Raw genomic sequence first — 21,586 nt, 5'->3', positions numbered from 1 at the left:
TTTAAAAACGATCTCCTGAAAAATCAAGTTTTTTGATTTATGATGTTCTTGAAAGGAGTGAGCGATATGTAGTGATGTAATTGTAAAAGAAAAACACTTGTTTTTTACCACTTGAGTTTTTTTTATTTTAACGACTAGTTTCGGAAGCTAGAGATGCTTCCATCTATGGGTCTAAATGTAAACTAAAGCATAATTAATTATCTGTTTTATAAGTAAGGAGGGGGGTAAGTTAGGGGGAGGGGGCGGAGTTTGTGGATTAAGGAAAAATTAAAAGCAATTATTTTATGTACATTACAATTCTCATCATATATTACATAAAAAACGTATATAAAATGATCTCAAGAACAAAACTGCTGCGGGTAAAGTTATCTTACCAGCTCAGCGCATTAAATTTGGCGAGTGTGTCTTTGCTGTTGCATGACCGATTCCACAAGTGGTTAGAAATAGTGAGAGTAAGATGTTCATTAGAAAAAAACTGAAAACTTTTGTTTGATAAATCATTTCCACCATCTTCTTTTCCCCAATTCATTCACAGTGAAGCGCCCTTGAGGTAGTATTTTACGAAAATGGCGCTGTATAAATTATCCAAATTAACACATTGTAGTCGGGCGCTTCGAACAATAGACTTAACCCTATAGCGGATGTTTTTCGCGATTACCGCAAAAATATATCGCTTTATCAAAATTGACACAATTTCAAAACCAAATAATATTTTCGATTGAAATTTTCAAAGAAATCAAAAATGACATTTGATCATCAAAAATAAATTATAATCATAATTTTTAATTAGTATTCCGTATTTCACAATTTTAGAAGCATTGTAAACTCTAAAAAATAGTCTTCCTCTCCGAGGTATCATACCCTATACAATGCTAATATATTCAAATAATAAAATACCAAACAGTAAACAAAACAGTGCGAGCGGTATGAAAAATAGTCCAATACGCAAAATGACTCAAACTAAACTTGAGATTGAGATCCCATAAAAACTCTAGATTTCTTGCGACGCCTTACAAGCGGCACACTAGCCAATCCGGACAAGGCATCCCAAATAACGTCGACAGACTGTCGCCGAGCACCCAGGTAGCAAATTACCCTTCAATGCATTTTATTTTACGCTGATAACAAACCCGTATACATATTGCTATTTCCCGCCGATAACCGACAGCCGACAAAAACGGCATTTGCCGTGTCCCGTAGTTGACCGACAGTCCGCAAAAAACGGCAAATGCCGTGTGCCGACGACAACGTGTTAATTGTTATTTTTTATTATTATTGACAACAATTTTTTAAATTTATTTTTTATTTATTGATTTGGCGTTTAATTTGTAGAACTCTGTTTTAATTTAAGTATTAATTTTAAATCAAACACAGATTTTTTGAGTCTATTAAGTTGTATTTTATTAACAAAAACACATAATAAATTTATATAAATATAATTTTTTTATGTGTTTTTGTTAATAAAATACAACTTTTAATTAAACCATACCGCTCTCTAGGTGGAGCATATGGAGTCCACAAACTGTCTCCAGGCTTTTCTGTCAGCTGCCAGGTCCCTTGCGTCCTCCCAAGTCAGATCCGCGTCCCGAAGTTCTGACGAGAACTGCCGACGAATTGTCAGCAATGGTCGTCCTGGGCGGCGCGAACCTGACGCCTTGTTAATAAATACAACTTAGTTGACTCAAAAAATCTGTGTTTGATTTAAAATTAATACATAAATAAAACAAAAATCTGTTAATGTTATTTCTGTTTTTCTTGTTTTAATGTTATTTCAATGTTGCCTGTTACAGGAGAGGAACATTCCAGGCAGGGCAGTATTGGGACTCCTCCGGCCCACACGCCCAGACGCCCTCTCATCTCGGAAATACCACCCTTTCGGCAGAGGAACACCCCCTCACCCACTCATCACCTGCCCCAGGTAACCAACCATCTCGCTCTATTCTCACAAACTTACCCGAGTTAGTGATGCTGATAATATTATCCACTGCATGCTCGTGTTTCATTTTCTTTGAAAATATATCCAAAATTGTGTCAGGTTGTGGTCCCGTGGTTAGTGTTGCGGCCTCTTGAATCAGAGTTTTTGGTTTCTAACCCGCTCTACTACAATTTGATATCTATCTTACCGTTATCCGCACCCAATGGTGCATAGGGCACTGCATCATATAAATGCAGTGTTATCTTGATCGTCAACACATGAAGGAAAGGCGATCAGGCCTTCGCTTTAGGTACCAGTCCAGGGTAATATTGAATAAATATTAGAGTGAAAAAAATCACTTTTATTTATTTGACCCCTCCCCCCCCGGGAATCGAACCCGGGACCTCCAGAACGGTAGCCAAGCGTGCTGACCATTAAAGTACGGAGGCGGACAAAAAGTAAACAATATTAAAAGTGATATTACAATTAAATATTTAAAATAACAAGCAATAAAAAATTAATAAAAACTTTTAAAAGTTTTTATTGCTTCCTTTTTAAATTTTTTTTTGTACATAATTTCAATCTTCATTGATTACATGAAATGAAATTAATGTGAATAGAACCCACTCCCCAGAAAAAGTCGGACATCAATTATTGTACTCCCGGAAAGGTTAGATTATGTATATTTTGTTTATTTATTTATAGACCAGTTCAAGCAGTGCGGAGACTGTTACGCCGGCTAGAACTCCTCTCGTTGCAGAAATCCCTCCGTTCAAACCCAAGAAAACTCCATCTCCTACCCGCCACTGGCCCCATGTGAGTATGCTTACACAAATTACGCAGGTCAAAGGTCATATCGCTCACTCCTTTCAAGAACGTCGTAAATCAAAAATTGACAATTTTCAGTTGTGCATGTTTTCGGAATGCCCAGAAAATGTACTATATCCCAGCAAAAGAGGCATATTTTAAACTTAATATTTACCCGCTACAGGGCAAAAAGTGTTGTTTTTGCATTTTGAAGAAAAGGTATTGTTTAATTATTTTTTTAAATATACTAAATATTTTTCAAATGGAAATAAAACCTTCAGGTTTTACCTAAAAAGACCTGTTGCGTAGTAAAGAGTTCAATAAGTGGCTTGATATTTATTTTTAATACATTGTATTATATTTTTAAATTTTAAAAACGTTCTCCTGAAAAATCAAGTTTTTTGATTTATGACAATCTTGAAAGGAGTGAGCGATATGTATGAGGCGCTAAATATTATTTGTGTGATCTTCTTCTTCCTTGCTTCATTCCAACTTATCATCTTTGCAGTCTGTTAGGGTCAGCTCTCCTCATCCTCAGGTTGTAGGTCCTTCTTTCATAGACAATGTCACCTAGGCCATGCCTTCAAATCATGTTATCTAAATTAATGATATACTAGAGTAACATGAATGAAACCTATGTAATTTTACTGTTTTATTTTCGTTTTTTTTCTCAAAGAGTTAGAAAAAATACAGATGTTAATGTTTTTGCTGTGTTTTTATTGTTTTATAGCTATATACATATTAGCATAAATATAGCCATCTGTTTGATTTCTATCGTTTGCGTCTTGGAATCATGTCATATTTCTGTAGCATCCATGAATTTTTTGGTCTTCCTCTAGATGTCTTTCGAGAAAACTCCAAAGCCTGGTTTAAAGTATGTTCAGGTTCTTAGCGTCCTATGTGCCAATACCATCTCAATTGCCTTTCCTCTACCTTACTTTTGCTATTAGTTAAGCCCAGGCTTCCACAAATGCATGAACTCTTTATGTTATCTCTAAGGGAAACTCCAGCTGATCATCTAAACATTCACATTTTAGCAGTTTCTAATTGCCTAGAGTAGGTGTTATACATCGTCCAGCATTCGGAGCCATAGAGGAGTGCGGGTCTGACAATTGTTTGGTAGACTTTTACCTTGAGCTTGGCTGGCTTTTTTGGGTCACAAAGGACTTCCGTCACGGATGAGAATTTCATCCACCCCACACTAATTCTATGCAATACATCTGCTGCTCACCCTCCATCCTTTTGCGTTAGTGACCCTAGATATTTAACCCTTTACACTCTACACTCTGACCATTTTTTCTCATAACTGATTAGCTACTCTGATAAAAAAAATGCGATGTTTTTCTACCATTTAAATAAATATTTGGGTTCCCTAATTTTGGGACACTCTGTCTAGCAATTTGTATGACCATGTTAATTAAGATTAACTGTATTTATCTGAAATATTTCTTGGTAGAATATACTTGGGTGATAGAGAAATCAGTGATTAAAGTTATACCTGCGCCGGGCCAGACATTGTGGCTCACGGAGCTGCCTACTAGAATCATACGGGCCAGAATGTCTGGCCTACAGAGTGGTAAGAGTTAAAGGAGTCGCAGTTCGGTATTGTTTCTCCATTTAACTGTATTGGGAGAATGGCAGAATTTGTAGTGTGATATGAATACCTAGCTTTTTTAGACTCATCAAAAGAAGAACGTACTTACTTGATCATATCTTGTTCATCGACTGAGTAACAAGTCACCGCAATAGCAAGTAGCAATTTGTAGTTTCCTAAATTAAGGCCGTTAAATGGATTCATTGAACAGGAGGCGGAGCACCCAGGGGTGCATCTGACGGTGGGGACGGGAGGCGCGGAGTGGATCCCGCGCCCCCTGAGGGCTGCAGCCCTGGCTGCCAAGGAGCCTCTTCACCGCTCCACGCACTGCATCCCCCCCCTGCCCACACTCAAGCTGGAACGGAAGGTAAATTGAACCTTATTTATTGTAACTGCAGACAGCTGGTAGAATTCCATTTAAAATTTTTGGGTAATATATCCAAAATTAAACAAGATTATTGGATTGAATTCTACTTTTATTTACATATTTCGTAGTCATACAGAAGAAAGTGACCAAGTGCATTGTTTTACGAATACGTGATCATTGGCTATTTGATATCTTACTAGCTTAATATTGCCCTGAAAAAATCCCAAAGGATTTTAAACTTGGAAGTATAATATATTGACTAGTTAAAAATGACTAACTGCATCGGTGTTTATTTTCTTGCCAAGCAATAGTGACTTAAAATTTTACGTTATGGTAGTTGGTCACTTTCTCCTATACGACTACAATATATGAAAATATGTGACGCGTTTCGTCTTATTTAGACAAAAAAAACCCTGCCCTTTTTCCAAATAAAATCTTCATTAAAACTCTATAAGTCAAAGGATTAAAGGGAATATAAATATTGTGATTTTGCAGGAAATATCAGCCGGCAGTAGCGGCTCAGACCCCGAGCTGTTGGGGGCTCGGAGCATCACCCCCACGGGCTCCAGTGCCGCCTCTCCTGCGCCCCAACCAGCTCCCACTGCCGCGGCCCCCGCCACCGCTGCCGCCAGCGCCGATTCCGCAACGTCCGCCTCATCCGGGGAAGAAGAGAAACCAAAAGGTAACCGCGCTTGACTCATTCAAATAGCAACCCCAATTGGTTACTCGGTTCAATGATATCTTAACCGGATCCACGTGGCTCGCATAACCGTATGTGTTTTTACAAAACATGCCCCATACGCGGCTGACGTAAGCGTATGTGTTTTTTCTTCGCTTCAAGTTTCGAACCTCAGTTCAACTTGGAGGGATTTTTTCATGGTGTGGAACTTTGCATAAAATAATGCGTCAATCCTTGGCCTTATGACATCTGTTGAAATATCTGACTAATAATTTGTAAAATCACAAGGATAAATAAAAGAACAGATCCCTGATTTTTCTTGCTGTCGGTAATTAGTCCGCGCCATAATCAAGCCCTATACCTGTCTCACTCTCGACGCTACGCATCGCTGGTGGGTAAGAGTAACACATGATGCGTGCTTTGATTTATTTATGTTACGATCATATTTGTTTATATGTATTACATATATTTCAAGAATAATGTGACACAAGTGTATTATAGAGTACCAAAAAGGCACAATGAATCCCATTGAACATTTTTGTTTAGGAAAATAAATCGTTTCTTAACTAAATACATGATAAAAGTAATCATTTAAAAAATGGCAAAATACGCTGCGCACGGGCGTTTGTTAGGAACAAAATTAACGCAGTTAAAAGGTTAATAGAAGGAACAACAAGCAAAATTCAACAAGTAACCTTTTATTTATTGATTTGGCGTTTAATTTGTAGAACTTCATTTTAATTTATGTATCAACACACCATCTGCGGGCGGGTTCGCGGTCATAATAGAGATAAACATCTCTGAAAAGAAGTGATAACATTTAACCATACTGTATACATCGATATGAGATCAAAAGATGCTGCAAAAGTCATGCGTAAAAATAACATACACGCAATTTACGACGAGTCGAGTAAAAAGGTAAAATTACCCTTCCCGCTCAACACCGTCAGTCAAGTGAAACGGTAAAATTACCCTTAATTTTAAATCAAACACAGATTTATTGAGTCTACTAAGTTGTATTTTATTAACAAAAACACATAAAAATTAATATTGTGACAATTGTTTCGCCTAGTTTTGGTATTATCTGCAAATGTCATTCATCAAACAAACTAGGCGAAACTATTGTCAAATTATTAATTTTTTATGTGTTTTTGTTAACAAAATATAACTTAGTAGACTCAAAAAATCTGTGTTTGATTTAAAATTAATATATAAAGTAACCTTTTACTGTATGAATGTTTCATAACAAAGTCAGAATCATCCAATGCCGCAATTACCCAGTAAAGTAGGGAGAATAATGATGAGAATGGAGAAAATTCAGTTTCTTCTCCGTCTTACTCCTCATTACTGAGGGTTGTGACCCTTGTGGAAGCAATGTCTCTTCTCTAGTTATCCCTTGACTGCGCTGCACGTAGCGCTCCAACCACCGAGGTACCTGCTGCTGCCTTAACTCCATCGGTCCATCGTGTGGGGATCTTCCTCTCCCTCTCTTCCTCTTCAGGCTACCGATCACAACCAGTCGTTCCAGGCTATCCTCATTGCTACGCACAATGTGTCCAAAGATCTGAAGAATCCGTCATGTACAGATACTGGCCATAGTCAAGCCATCCAAGTGTAACTCCTGACGCAAGTAGTCATCAGCAAATCACTTCCCTTGCATACATCATACTCTCTTGCCACCAAAGCCTGGAGGTCTTCTATACTATCCGCAAGAAGCATAGCATCATCAGCATACAAAAAAAAACATTCTAAGGATCAAATAATAACAGCACGGAGATTGTTACTATTGTCCTTTGAATGTTCCAGCCAAGAAGCTAAGTCCGGCTACAGCGGCGCTAGTGAAGCGGGCCAGGTCTGTAGCCGTGTTCTCGCTCCGTCTGCGCAAGGCCCGCGAGGCTGCCGCCGCCAAGGGGGCCGCACAGGCCGAGGCACAACCTCCTGCCAAGGTAACTCTTCTACCTCATTTTTGTAACGTCACATTAATTTAATTTTCATCATAATTTAGATGTGTATGTCTTGATGTCAAAGAATAATATAAAAATTATTAAAATAAAAAATTATAAACTGCATTTTGAAACAATAAAAATTCATAAAAATAAACTTAATAATAACCCATAACTATACCAACAATTGTATTAAGCTTTAAAATATTAATTCTCTAAAATATTGCCATGTCAATAAATTCTTCCTTTCCCAGAAAATAAATATAAGGGTACATACCTACATCCCCCATTAGCTACTTTTGTCTCCCATAAATTATTGCTGCACGTGTTAAAACTGTCACTTAGAATTGTATAGCTACATAATGACCTTAGTCCATTTGATCTTTACATTCGTTTGATAATGCCCTAACAAGGCGAAACAATTGTCACAGTATAATTTTTTGTGTGTTTTTGTTAATAAAATACAACTTAGTAGACTCAAAAAATCTGTGTTTGATTTAAAATTAATACATAATTAACAATAAAGCCTTTATTACCTACTGTCCATGTTCCCACTGATGAAAAATAAATAAATGAATAAAAATAAGAAACAACTCCTAACCGTTCTTCACCCTTCAACGTCCCAAGGACGCAACACAAAATTTTTTATTTAGCTTCACATACCGCTCAATCCTTCAACAACATCATATGTCAAAAATTGTCAATTTTCAGTTGTGCATGTTTTCGGAATGCCCAGAAAATGTACTATATCCCACCAAAAATGGCATATTTTTAACTTAATATTTACCCGCTACAGGGTAGAAAGCGTTGTTTTTGCATTTTGAAGAAAGGGTATTGTTTAATTATTTTTTCAAATATACTAAATATTTTTCAAATGGAGAAAAAACATTCAGGTTTTACCTAAAAAGTTCTGTTGCACAGTAAAAAGTTAAATAAGTGGCTTGATATTTATTTTTGATAAATTATATTATTATTTTAACTTTAAAAACGTTCTGAAAAATCTAGTTTTTTATTTATGACGCTATTGAAAGGAGTGAGCAATATATGTAAATAAAAGTAGAATTCAATCCATTAACCATGTTTAATTTTGGATTTAAATATATTTTTTTTATAACCCTTATCTGCACCTAATGGTGCATAGGGCACTGCATCAAATCGAAGCAGTGTTATCTTGATCATTACTTACATGAAGGCAAGGTGATCACTCTTGCGCTTCAGGAACCAGTCCAGGGTAATATTAAATAAATATTACAGTGTTAAATCACTAATATTTATTTTCACCTCCCTCCCTGGGAATCGAACCCGGGACCTCCAGCACGGTAGCTAAACACGCTGACCATTACACCACGGAGGCGGATATATTACCTAACAATTAAAAAATTATAATTTAAATATATTTTTTTCACATGCTAATTGAAACGCCCTTTTTGTTCACAGGTTCCAATGTACGGCGGCGAATTGAACTTGATTCCGATAGAGAAGCTGATTCAGGTCGAAGATGTCATGCCGCGCTCAAACTCCTGAATGCAAACACCAACATCTATGAAACTCATGTCAAATTATGATTGTCAATAACTAATTCCTTTCTTATTTACATTCTAAAAAAAAAAGTATTAATTTTCGTACCTTAATTTTAAAATACTCATTTTATTGTATTATTTTTCAAACTTTGCCTTAGTATAATGGGCCTAAAGAACAACATACTTAAAATTGTTACTAATAAGTGCAAATAATCTAATGTTTATTTTTAAGAAAAAGCAGCAATATTAACCGCCCTACCTTGTTATTTTTCTTTTTTCGTAAGATTTTTCAATGACAACACTTATTTACAATGTACCTGACAATTTTTTTAAAGGATAGACCTATTAACCCTTTCCGGTCTCCCAAAATTTAAAAATAAATCTAGGTTACATTCCAATTGGAAAAAAATCTTTTGTCATCTGCTCCACATACTGTTGTAATAGATACGAGTGACAAAAATGTAAGCTTGGAATTTAAATAAATAATAATAATAATTTTAAAAAATGTCAAATAACATCCGACATGGGACCTAAGAGCAAAAAATAGGTGTCGAATGAGATTCGACATTGTACCAGTAAGGGTTAATGGCCCTTTTTGTATCCTTTGCACGTCAGAAATTCTCAAAATAAGAGGTCGCCAGAACTTTTTTTGTAATAATATTTTATTGAATATTTTTACAAATATATGTATTTTGTATTAAACGTAATACATATAACAATCAATGTAATCTGGACATATTTTCCAATGAGGTAGCCAGCGATACTGACCTCAAAATACTGAACGCACCGTATGTCATATTTGTATACGTAAGGCGAGTAGGAATTTTTTTACGTATCATGAAAAAAATTGTGGACGTATCACATACGTTTGTCTGGGTCCGCCTCCGTAGTGTAATGGTCAGCACGCCCTGCTACCTTACTGGAGGTGCCGGATTCGATTCCCAGGGGGATGGGAGTTAAAAAAATATAATGAATTTTTTCACTCTAATATTTATTCAATATGCATTACCCTGGACTGGTATCTGAAGCGGATGGCTGATCACCTTACCTTCATGTGTTAACGATCAAGATGACCTGCGTTTATGTGATGCAGTGCCCTATACTCCTTCGGGTACGAATAAAGGTTTGAATGAAGGAATGAATTCTTCATGAGGCCTCTGTCCTCCACTGCTGGATATAGGCCTCTTCCCGTCTTTCCATTTTCTCCGGTCGGTTGCAGCTTGCAGCCAGTTTCTACCCCCCACAGCGACTATGTTGTCGGACCATCTCCTTTGGGGTCTTCCGACGCCTCTTTTGTTCTCCCAAGGTCTCCATCGTACAATTCTTGGGGTCCATCTTGTGGGGTCCAGTCTTGCAAAATGTCCTGCCCGTTGCCATTAGAGTTTTGCTACGTGATCCATGGTATCCTCTACTTTGGATCTTTTCCTGGTAGGGCGGTTAAGTAGTATTGTACTATTATTTTTAATATCATTTGGTAGTTCTTGTTAGTTGACACCAATAGTTAGTTACCTAATAAAGGATTTTGATTTTCGATTGCTTCTTAGATGAAGTCTAGGATGCTGTTTTATATATTTATATGTAGCTGTGATTGTAACTGCTCGACTCTGTCTGCATGAATTAACGAGTCTAATATTTTCATTTGTTGAGTAATTGTAATATTTAAATTGTTGATAAAACTAAACGTGTTTTTTGATATTATTTTTAGATTATTATGTGGTATACAGCAGGGCTTTGCTGTTGCGAAATTCCCAAATTATTGCGTTGACGAATTTTTTCTCCTTTATTTTTTATTATTAATAACAATTTGGATGTGTCCAAATCCTTGTTCACAAATCTGTGTTTCTCCAGTTATTATTACGAGTTACTTTCGACATCTTCGGGTTCGATTCCCAGGGGGGGTCAAATAAATACAAGTGATTTTTTCACTGAAATATTTATTCAATGTTACCCTGGACTGGTACCTGAAGCGGAGGGCTGATCACCTTTCCTTCATGTGTAAACGATCAAGATAACACTGTGTTTATATGAAGCAGTGCCCTATGCACCATTGGGGTGCGGATAAGGGTTTTATTATTATTATTACTTTCGACATCTTACATTTTGACATCTCAACATAAACGAAAGAGTGTATGGAAGTTTAAGTATTTATAGGGCTCACGGCCTGTTATAGGCCGGTTTAAGTAATCACTTTATACACGTGAAACATTCATTGATTGACGAAATTATGATTGACAACCTTTTTTCTCAAATTTTTGAAACTCGTATATATGTCATATAATGGACACATTCTTTCATGTAGGTTTTCGGCAGCATCTAATCTGAGTAGTGTGGTTGTCGACCATGGTTAGAATGATGAATGTTGCACGTGTATAAAGTGATCAATGAAACCAGCCTATGATGGGTCGTAAGCTCTGTATATACACAGACATCCATATTCTTCTTCATCTATATTAAGTATTCCTTTTTTTTTTTAAGTAAATAGTTATATCGTAGGCATACAGGAGAAAGTGACCAAGTGCATTTTTTACAAAAAAACATGATCATTGACTATTTCATATTTTACCAGCTTAATATTGCCCTGATAAAATCCCTAAGGATTTTAAACTTGGAAGAATAATATATTGAGTTATTGAAAATTACTAACTGCATTGATGTTTATTTTCTTGCCAAGCAAAAGGAACTTAAATGACCTTCCTGAACATTTTACGTTTTGTTAGTTGGTCACTTTCTCCTGTACGACTACGATATATATTAATTTTACTGCCAAAATCCGATATATGGGCTTTATATTCAGTACTCTAGCGAGAAATACCGGATTCGAATCATGTCAAAATGTTTATTATTTTGATTACAAAACCATATTTTATGGTTTCGCATTAAAAAAAAAAATACTCAAATAATCCAATAATCAACCAGAATTTCACTTTAAAAAATGCCTAGTCCTGTTGTATTTCACATATTTAAAAAAAATATCAATGTGGTTTAAACATTGTGCGGGTGTCCCATTTAGAACTTTATTTTTTTATTTATAAAATTTGGAACATGAAAAATACAGTTTATTGATTTATAAAATACAGTTTATTATATCGTGGGTATACTTCTCAAAAAATGTTAACTCTAAAATCCCTGTTTGAATAATCCCTGTTATTTAAAACTTTTAGCCTAAATAAAATACCAGCTATTAACCGGTTAACTGCCGGCAGGTACATGTATGGCGGTATCCAGCACGCCGCGAATTTTACCACAAAAATAAAACCTTCCAAACATATTGTCATTAAAAGTGTATTAACATTTATTTATAAAATTTGCCAAATAAATGAAGAGCGCGCCAGTCGTGCAGTCATTTATCCATAATCATAAAATTAATTGTTCACGGTGCAGGGTTGTCACAAAATTTGTCATAGAAAATATAAAAACTAAATTAAATGTCAAAAGTAATTGTTTATGCTAGTTTAATATTAAAAGTATACACACACACGCACTTTGATTTAAAAAAAATTAAAAATCATCAGAATCAACACTAAAATCACTGTCATCAGATTCGACAGTGACGGCAACTCGAGGATTATTGGACAACCCTGAGCGCCATTAGTTGTTCCGACGACAAACCTCTCTTTAATTTAGGTTTAAAGTGGTAAAAACAAATTCCGTTTCAATTCTAAGTATGCAAAGATATTCTCAATAGATGTCACTATGCGTTCAATATATTTGTACATTTTAAATAATTGATTTTCTTTACTAATAGCCCATTTAAAACAGCGCGTCTTAAGACGTAATTTTTTTTATCAGTGGCGCTCCTTTCACAGAAAATAATGCGTCTTAAGACGCTCTTGGCAGTTAACCGGTTAAACTTAAAGTTGAATTTGCTTTTAAAACCACATAAATATGACATTTCAAACTACTTAGTGTATTTTGCCAGTTCATAGAACGTTGAACACTTTACAATACCGCATCATTAAGTCAGAATTGCATATTTTCGAGCTAACGTTTTTTGCCAGTACACCCTCGATATGTACTTACAATACTCTTAAAAACTACTTGAAAGTAAATTGTTTATAAATATTTTACCACTATGTTCAAGATGGGACATCTCGTACACACTCGCATTTATTTTGTACCTTTTTCACTCAACTTTTCTACTTCTAAGTGTTGTGAACACCATACATTCCACATTTTATAACTCCTTTATTCTAAATGTTTCCTCAATGAAAAACTAGTTACTATGTATAGTCTTAAACTTGTATACCCACTGTTGACGTGCCTATGTTTTGAACTTTGCCTTATTTTCACCAGATGGCCTGCCCTTGAATTAATTGGATTTTATCAAACAAACGTTGAAAAACATGTTGCATCTGTATGGAATACTGTGCACATTTTAGCCCAAATCTTATTTCCTGCTCCGTAACTGTCTCAGCCTAAAAACTGCATTTAAAAAATCAAAACCACATTTAATTTGACACATATGCAATATATAATATTTTGTGAATTGATATGGCTATTTACCGCGAAATTTAATGCAGTTTTAACCTTGAATGTAGCAAAAAGATGTTTAAAATCTTGGATTTTTCTTACACATTCTTCAACTCGGTCCTTCTTGCTTGATATTGTCTCTCTTTGAGAGTGATTTTCACAACAGTCACTTTAAATTTCATATCCATTATATGGTATTAGCACTTTTTCTTCTTCTGATGCTTTAACCTCATCCAATGGTGCATAGGGCACTGCATTAGATCGATGCAGTATAAGCTGATTGTTAATTACACGAAAGCAAGGTGATCGGTCATGTACTAGCCGGTCCGGGGTATATTATATAAATGGGTTAGAATCTGTGTGATGATTGGTTTGCTTCTGTCATGGTCAGTCTCACCCGTCTCTATCCTCCGCTCGGCTCTTCAACCCGGCATACCACGTATGTCTGAGATAATTTGGTCCTTGTAGGTTTAGGGTCGTCCTCTATAGTTTGTGTCTTCGCACATGCCTTACCAGTATTTGCCATATTTTTACTACATGCAATAATGTCCGCCTCTGTATCATAATGGTCAGCACCCTTGGCTACCGTACTGGAGGTCCTGGGTTCGATTCCTAAGGGGGGGGGTCAAATAAATGTAAGTGATTTTTTCACTCTCATATCTATTCCATATTATTCCCCTTGACTGGTACCGAAGCGGAGGGCTGATAACCTTTCCTTCATGTGTTAATGATCAAAATAACACTGTGTTTATATGATGCAGTACCCTATGCACCATCGGATGCGGAAGAGGGTTAAAAAAACCTATGAATAGAAAGGAGTCTTTCGAATACCCCCCTTCGGAGTATGCGTAATTTTGTAGATACTTTTCGTGATATATTTGCTATGTTTCAACAAGTGATAATACCATATTTCGGGATGATATAACACAAAGATGTCCAAAATTAGCCAAGAAACATTTATAGAATTTCACCGACATCTTTAGTTTTTGCAGCAACATAAATTATCAGATCTTCCTTGTCACAATTCGATTCAATTATTTTTATATAAATTTACGACAAAATATTGCCAAGAATTTTAACAATACTCCATTAACAATCTCTACCTTCAATACTGAAATGTCTGTCTCTTTTTTTAAAACTGAAAGACGGTAAAGCAGTTCTTACGAAAGATTAATGATAAGTCGTTAAGTTTGCTAAATTTGCGTATGGCAAAAGTGTAACAAATTGTTGAAATATATATTTTTCTAGCGGCCGCGATTGTTGATTATTTAGTTCAAATAATGTGTTGTAATAATTAGTGTTTTAAAAAATATTTGATAAACATATTTCAACAGCATTGTACTTTTTTCAGTGTGCCCCTGAATTCTTTGTTTAAAAACCCATGTAAAAAAATCACAATTTGTTAGATTTACATTTTGGATATTGTATTTAATAAAAAAAAGATATTCTGTTTTTTACTTGTATGTATTTTGATGGGCAGCTGAAATATCAAATAAACAATTTTTGTTTTTAAAGGAATGACCCGCAAAGCCTTTGTGAGGCTTGTCTGCAGGTAGGATAGTAAGGATAGGGAAGGTAAATGTGAAAAATACATCACAAACACCCAGACCAATTGAAAATAATTATTGAATTAATTTTGCAATCGGTGGGAATCGAACCCACGTCGCCAGTTTCGCAGTTAAGCATCTACTCAACTATGCCACGACTTCTTTAAAATAAGTCATTATTCCATTCTTCTTTTTTTTATAGATGTTTTTACCTCCGCCTGTCGCTCTTGGGATGTTGATCTCTCCACCTTTTCGGAGGTCTGCCTGGGGTTCTACGTCCTTCAGGGTTTCCTTGAAGAGCGATACGTGGAAGTATGTCTTCTGACATTCTGTTTATATGTTCCTTCCAGTATCGCCTTCGTTGTCGTCCCCACCTCACGATATCTTCCGTATTACAAACGCTCCGGATATCAGTGTTTTTTTACGCGGTTTCGCAACATGTTTCCAGTTATAAATGAGAGGTTTTTCATCTCAGAGATTCGAAGTCGAAATTTGTTTTTTGTTACGTGCAAAATATTATTATTAAATTAGGGTGAGTGAGTTTACTTGATGTATTATTTAATTATTTCCGTTGTTAACCCATCAAAGTATTATCCATCAAAATCGGAATATCATGTTACATACAATATATTGTGTTAGGTTGTGGTCCCGTGGTTAGTGTCGCGGATTATTAAGTCAGAGTTTCTCGGTTCGAACCCACTCTACCACAATTTGATACCTATTTCTAACAATGAGCCGCTTAGGCTCACAGAAACAGTATGAAATTGAAATATTTGTTGAAATAATAAAAACACAAATATTTCTCTTTTTTTTAAATAATTTTTTTTAAATGTATGTTTGACTTTAAATTTTGTTTAAATTAAAATACGTAGCTCAGTGTTTCTTTTAGGAATATTTTAAAGCTTTCGTTGTCTGCCTTTGTAACGATTTGTTGATTGATATAGTACGTCGTAATTGGAAACATTTAGATTCGTGTTTCACATAATATTATACATAGTTGATAATTGACAAACTTAAACATAACAGTAATATACTACTAGTCTGCTAGAATGGAATGTAGTGTTAGATAGTGTGTTATATGACTAAAATATCAGCCATTTGATAAAGTTATATCGCTACTTGACTGTACGTGCTACTTAGAATATTAGGTGCTAGATAGATGTGAACAAATACTGTCTTAATGTTGTTATATAGATTCTACAAAAAAGATAAAAAAAAAACAAAAATCAGAAAAAGAGGATGACAAATTTTTTAACCACAGTAAACCCCCCTATGGCGTTGATATAGGTACCGCATTATCGGAGGGAAGATTATAGGGAGCTGTATTTTTTCTTGAATGTTTTTCGCAGATGTGGCACATTTTATAAACTTTACAAAATAAAACAACTTTGTTTTAACCACTTTTTATTTGTATTTTACATTTTTTCCTTGTATTTTTACATTTTAACCAGTGAAAATATTGAAATGAATGATTTTTAATTTTTAAATTACTTAAATGAGAAATGTGTTATTTTTAATTTTTTAATTACCTAACGTCCAAGTGACTCTGAAATCTAGCTACGGCTTATGTAACACCGCTTATCATGGCCCTACTTACGCCTCAACTTTTTAATCGGACATGTGGAGCAAATGGATAACGGGAGAATGACTAAGAACTTGGCAATATCAAGTATTTGAAATATTTAAATAGACAATGCCAAGTGTACTAGGACTACCTCTGCTTCTATTACCAATCACATTTGTCTCATAAATTTGTTTTCCTATCCTTTCTTCACTCATTCAATTCACATACCCAAATAAAAAAAAATCTTTTCAATTATCATATTATCCCTAGTTTATCCAAGTGACTCTGAAATCTAGTTACGGCTTATGTAACACCGCTTATCATGGCCCTACTTACGCCTCAACTTTGTAAGTTTCATAGCCTATGGCTACTCGTGAGTGGATTTACTCTTATGTTTATATTTGCTATAATTTCATGTAATTCATGAGTGAAAATTCTAGGCAAAAACACTCGCTTGGAAACATTATTAAATTAAAATACAATTTTTAAACATTTACCCTCTATAACGGTCTCTCTGATAACGCGGTACTTACCTCAACGTTATATGGGGGTTTACTATACTCGAAACTACAGATTTATACTCCAGAAAAAATCATTTCTTGTAATCTTAAAATGACAATATCTTTTTGTATTTGTTATTTTTCTTTATATTTGAAAATTAACACCATATTTTTTGACAATGTCTCTGTTATGAATTTGGTTTTTTTTTATCTAAGAAGCATATTTTTTGTATAAGTACTTTGTTTTTGCAAATAAGAGCTTTAATATGTAATTTGTTTTGTCCGCCTCCTTAGTGTAATGGTCAGCACGCTCAGCTACCGTTCTGGAGGTCCCGGGTTCGATTCCCAGGGGGGGTCAAATAAATGTAAGTGATTTTTTCACTGTAATATTTATTCATTATTACCCTGGACTGGTACCTGAAGCGGAGGGCTGATCACCTTTCCTTCGTGTGTAAACGATCAAGATAACACTGTGTTCATATGAAGCAGTGCCCTATGCACCATTGGGGTGCGGATAAGGGTTTTTATTATTTATTTTTAATATGTAATTAGACTTGCGATGCATTTTTATGGAATTAACTAATTTAGGGTTGTTCAATTTGTACATTCGATTATTTAAAAAAAATATTGATTATTATTTCTTATCTTGATGAGAGTACAACTGAATTTGGTGAATATTTATAATTTTAAAGTAATATTTATATCGTGATTACTGGTATATCAAGTTCAAAATACACGGTACTATCTGGTAAGAAAATTAAATCAGTAAATTTGTTTCAATATCATAATGTTTCAGTTTTATAATTGAACGGTCAGAATCACAAGGATGTTAGTGGCATTAAAGGAAATAAAAGATAGGAATTGAAGAAAATAAAAGAAATAAACAAATTTATCTGTGGAATTGTGAACCGCCATATGAATAATCCGTCATGTATGAATATGAATATGAAAATACAGTAAAACCTTGATATAACGGACTAATTGAGGGGAAGGGGTGTCAGTTTAAGCTGAAAGTCCGTTATATTAAAATAGGTTTGAAATAAATGTTTTTTTCTTGTTGAAAATATGAAAATTGTATTTAGATAGAAATAAACAATACAAAACAAAAAACTGAATTCTATTTGTGATTATCATGGCCGCTAAAAATTGTTTACACATGGTGACACTTGAATTGAAGCATGTATATTAAGACGACCATTAAAAAAATTTACACTGACTGAATTTGTGCCCATTATTTCCAAAGATCGTTAAATAGAGGTCTGTTATATCGAGGTTTTACTGTACTTCGAATTTGACCGATCCAACATATGTATTTATATTACATTTGTTTATAGCTTATATTTAATTAATTGTTTTTTGTTTGTAATATAATTTATGTGGGCTATTCAATTAATACAAAGACTGGCGTAGGTTTCAAAACTCGTTAATTTTTGGCCAAACACTCGATCACTGTTCCTTCCCCACCCACCTTACTCGCATGATCTCGCTTCTTCCGACTTCTTCTTGTTCCCCAAAACTCAAAAGACCTTTGAAAGGAAGAAAATTTGAGATGATTCCTTAGATTAAGGCAATTGCGACAAGAGTTTCCAAAAGTTGAAACACCGTTGGGATAAGTGTGTGCGTCGGGGAGATGAATAGTTTGAAGGGGACCTAGACATGTAACTTCTAAGCAAAGTACATTTTGTTTTATGACGTCAGTCTACGAATTAATTGAACAGGGCAAGTACAACATATAGTGTTTTCATTTATTGTTTCGGTATTAACTTTGTGGTAAGACATGTTACAATGATTAAAGAAAACACTTCGTTTTTTACCACTTGAGTTTTATTACAGACTATATGTTTCAAAAGTTAAACTTCCATCATTCAGGTCTGTATAAAAACTAAAATATAAAATTGTTCTATAAATAAGGAGAGGGGAAAGTAAGGGGAAGGGGTTAGACTCAAGTGGTAAAAAACGAAGTGTTTTCTTTAATCATTATAGTGTTTTCAACACGTGAAAATTAAACTCACCATATTGCTCATTTGGTGCAACAGTGGTGTAATTACACTTTTAGAAATATTACAGGAGATGCCATTTAGACGTTGTAGCAACAGAAATGGCGTCATTTTACTCAATTCTACAATGCCACTAGCGCCATCTCGGAGCATTTCACCACAAAATCAATTCTGTCCATGTTTCTCCCCATGTAAATAGTCTTTCCACACATTTTGACATATTTAACTTGTATTTTTCTTTTAAAAAGTGTAATTACGTCATTGTTTCATCACATGAGCGATATTTTCTTTGAATATCGGGACATTTCTTGTATTATCGGGACACCACTGTCCCTTGGGTTATGTTTTATATTTCTGCTGTGTTTGTACAAAATTATTTCTCAATACTCTTTTACAATATGAAAAATATAAACATATATAAATTCCTATGTTCGAATGATAAATGTCAAAGTTTAAAAAATAAAATGCTGATGCTTGTTGTACGATCCCCTTAAAATATTACACCCGTCCTTTAAGATTCGAGATGGTTTTATATTTTGGAAATTTTTAGAAGTCTATAAAACAACACTATGACTGCAAATGAGCCTACACTATTACTATAATTAACGTATAACTTAATATTAAACTTGATTAACTATGTGAATGGTAGAAATTAAACAATATGTCAAATGAAATAACATTTTGCAAATGTGTATCACGCTCACTTTAATTTTACTTTTTAATAACATATCAACTTGTATACTACCAATTTACTTTTTGAACAGACAGTAGTATCTGAACTTTTATGTATGCATTTTTTTAAATATGTAATAATATTATTTTGTGATTATTTCACCCTATAAAGGACACTGATATTTTTAACGACAACCAATTACTCATTGAACGTAAAAGAAAAAAATTTAAAAAAATGTGTTGATTATGATAAAAAAAAAAGTGGTTGATCTTATCTGTACAAAAATTGTCACTCAATTTTTTTTAATTATGTATTTTCTTTCGGTGAAAACATTTGTGTTTGAAAAATAAATTAAACGACAATGTCTTTTTTTTAAATTTTTAAATGTATTTCCTCTTTGAATAATTTTTCTAAAAACCATTTTTTTGCCTAAAAATATTAGTTTCAAAAATGCTGTAAAAGTAAAAGAACTTTTAATTGTATACTTTTAAAATTTTATTTCTTATGTTACCATTGCATTATTAGCATTTTATAGCTTATAGTTATTTTATTCATGGATTTGATATTAACTTTGTGGGATAACATATAAAATTGAAACATTTGTATAAAACCAATTTTTTGAGTTTATTCATGTAAACCTGACTAGTTTTAAGAACTGGATGAAATAATAATATTGGATAATTCATATAGCCCCATTTTTGTAAAATACTACCTGAAGAGCGGTTATAAAGACTTGTTACGTTTGATATGTTCTCATTGACAGATTAAAATACAAACTGTTTTGTATTTTCTGTCTTTAGTTTGTGTCTGTTGTAACTGTTGATGAGAATGTTTGTAGTTCTCAAAAGTAGTCGTGTTTACATTAATAAACTCAAAATAGTGGTCTCATACAAGTGTTTTATTTTAACATTTATTTAACTCATTGACTGGCATGGAATTTTTCATAATCCGGTTTAAAAAGCCAGTTTGATTTAATCATGTTATGTTATTAAAAACTTAAAAAATCGCAATAATTTAATTAAACTTTTCATTATTGTAATTTCTCTTTATTTAAGACAAACCTGATTTTTATTCTCTTTTTTAAGGCCATGCTATGCTAGGGGTTTCCTCATAGTTGTACTAATATGGCAAGAATAAAAGAACGCGGTAATTCTTAGTAAGCATCTCGGGTAACTAAAAAACCGTGATATATCTCCTAACTGGCAGTCAATGTGTTAAATCATAATTTTGTTATTATTTATAAGTTAATTTGATTGAAATAAGATAGAAACTAATACCGAGAATAGACTAGGTTTCAATAGTAAAGATATTGTATGGCGATTATGAGAAAGAAATATTGTTAGAAGTGATGAAAGTGCTCTTATGGTATATATATTTTGGTGGAATGTATTTAAAGTGGAATAGATTACCACCGATTAAGGAAATGAACCGTGATGACTTGAAATTATTTCAAAATATGCCTCATTTAAAAATTATAATTACGTACATTTAAAAATACATGCATTTTTTTATGAGGTCAAGGGATCTTTCATCCCTTATGTCACCTGCGACCATATAAGCTATATTGTGACCTTCCTCTGTATCATAGCTCACTCTCAAGACCTACATGAGTCATGTAGCTCACAACCTGTCTTGGTGGTAGGAGCTTTACCTTCTCGGAGTCCAGTAGTGGTCCTCCAGGATGTGACTTCGTTTGCGAGCAAGTGCTTCACAGTTATAGTAAAATACATACAAACATTTAAAAATACATACATAAATATATATATTTTTTAAATACTTACAAACACCCCGCTTCCCTCGGGGGAAGGCAGAGAGAGTGAATAGAACGCCACACCAATCTATCTTTGCAAAGAAACTTCGCCTCTTTCACACTCATTCATCTCCTCATACATACTACCAATTATTCTGACTCCTGATCACTTAAGTATTTAAAATACTTGGTTGTGCCAAGTTTTCCTCGGTCTTCTTCTCCTTTTATTACCAACCACATTCGCCTTATAAATTTGTTTT

General features: G+C 34.2%; 1 protein-coding gene across 1 annotated transcript; it reads left to right on the top strand.

Annotated features, from left to right (window-relative positions):
- Positions 1–1,790: 1,790 nt before the first annotated feature.
- On the top strand, positions 1,791–18,760 carry LOC148298989 (uncharacterized; the record flags this gene model as incomplete). Its single annotated transcript, XM_088276475.1, has 6 exons — positions 1,791–1,918; positions 2,621–2,731; positions 4,528–4,683; positions 5,179–5,365; positions 7,169–7,308; positions 8,743–18,760. Coding segments are annotated over 6 exons (809 nt in total), but the record flags the coding sequence as incomplete, so codon positions are not given.
- Between the last annotated feature and the right edge of the window lie 2,826 nt (positions 18,761–21,586).

The sequence above is a fragment of the Brachycentrus maculatus genome, unplaced genomic scaffold (genome assembly GCF_059751285.1).
Source record: "Brachycentrus maculatus isolate JH-2025_06_01 unplaced genomic scaffold, ASM5975128v1 h1tg001451l, whole genome shotgun sequence".
Taxonomy (NCBI): domain Eukaryota; kingdom Metazoa; phylum Arthropoda; class Insecta; order Trichoptera; family Brachycentridae; genus Brachycentrus; species Brachycentrus maculatus.
The sequence above is the reverse complement of the archived record's forward strand: the minus strand, read 5'-3'. Positions and strand labels throughout refer to the sequence as shown.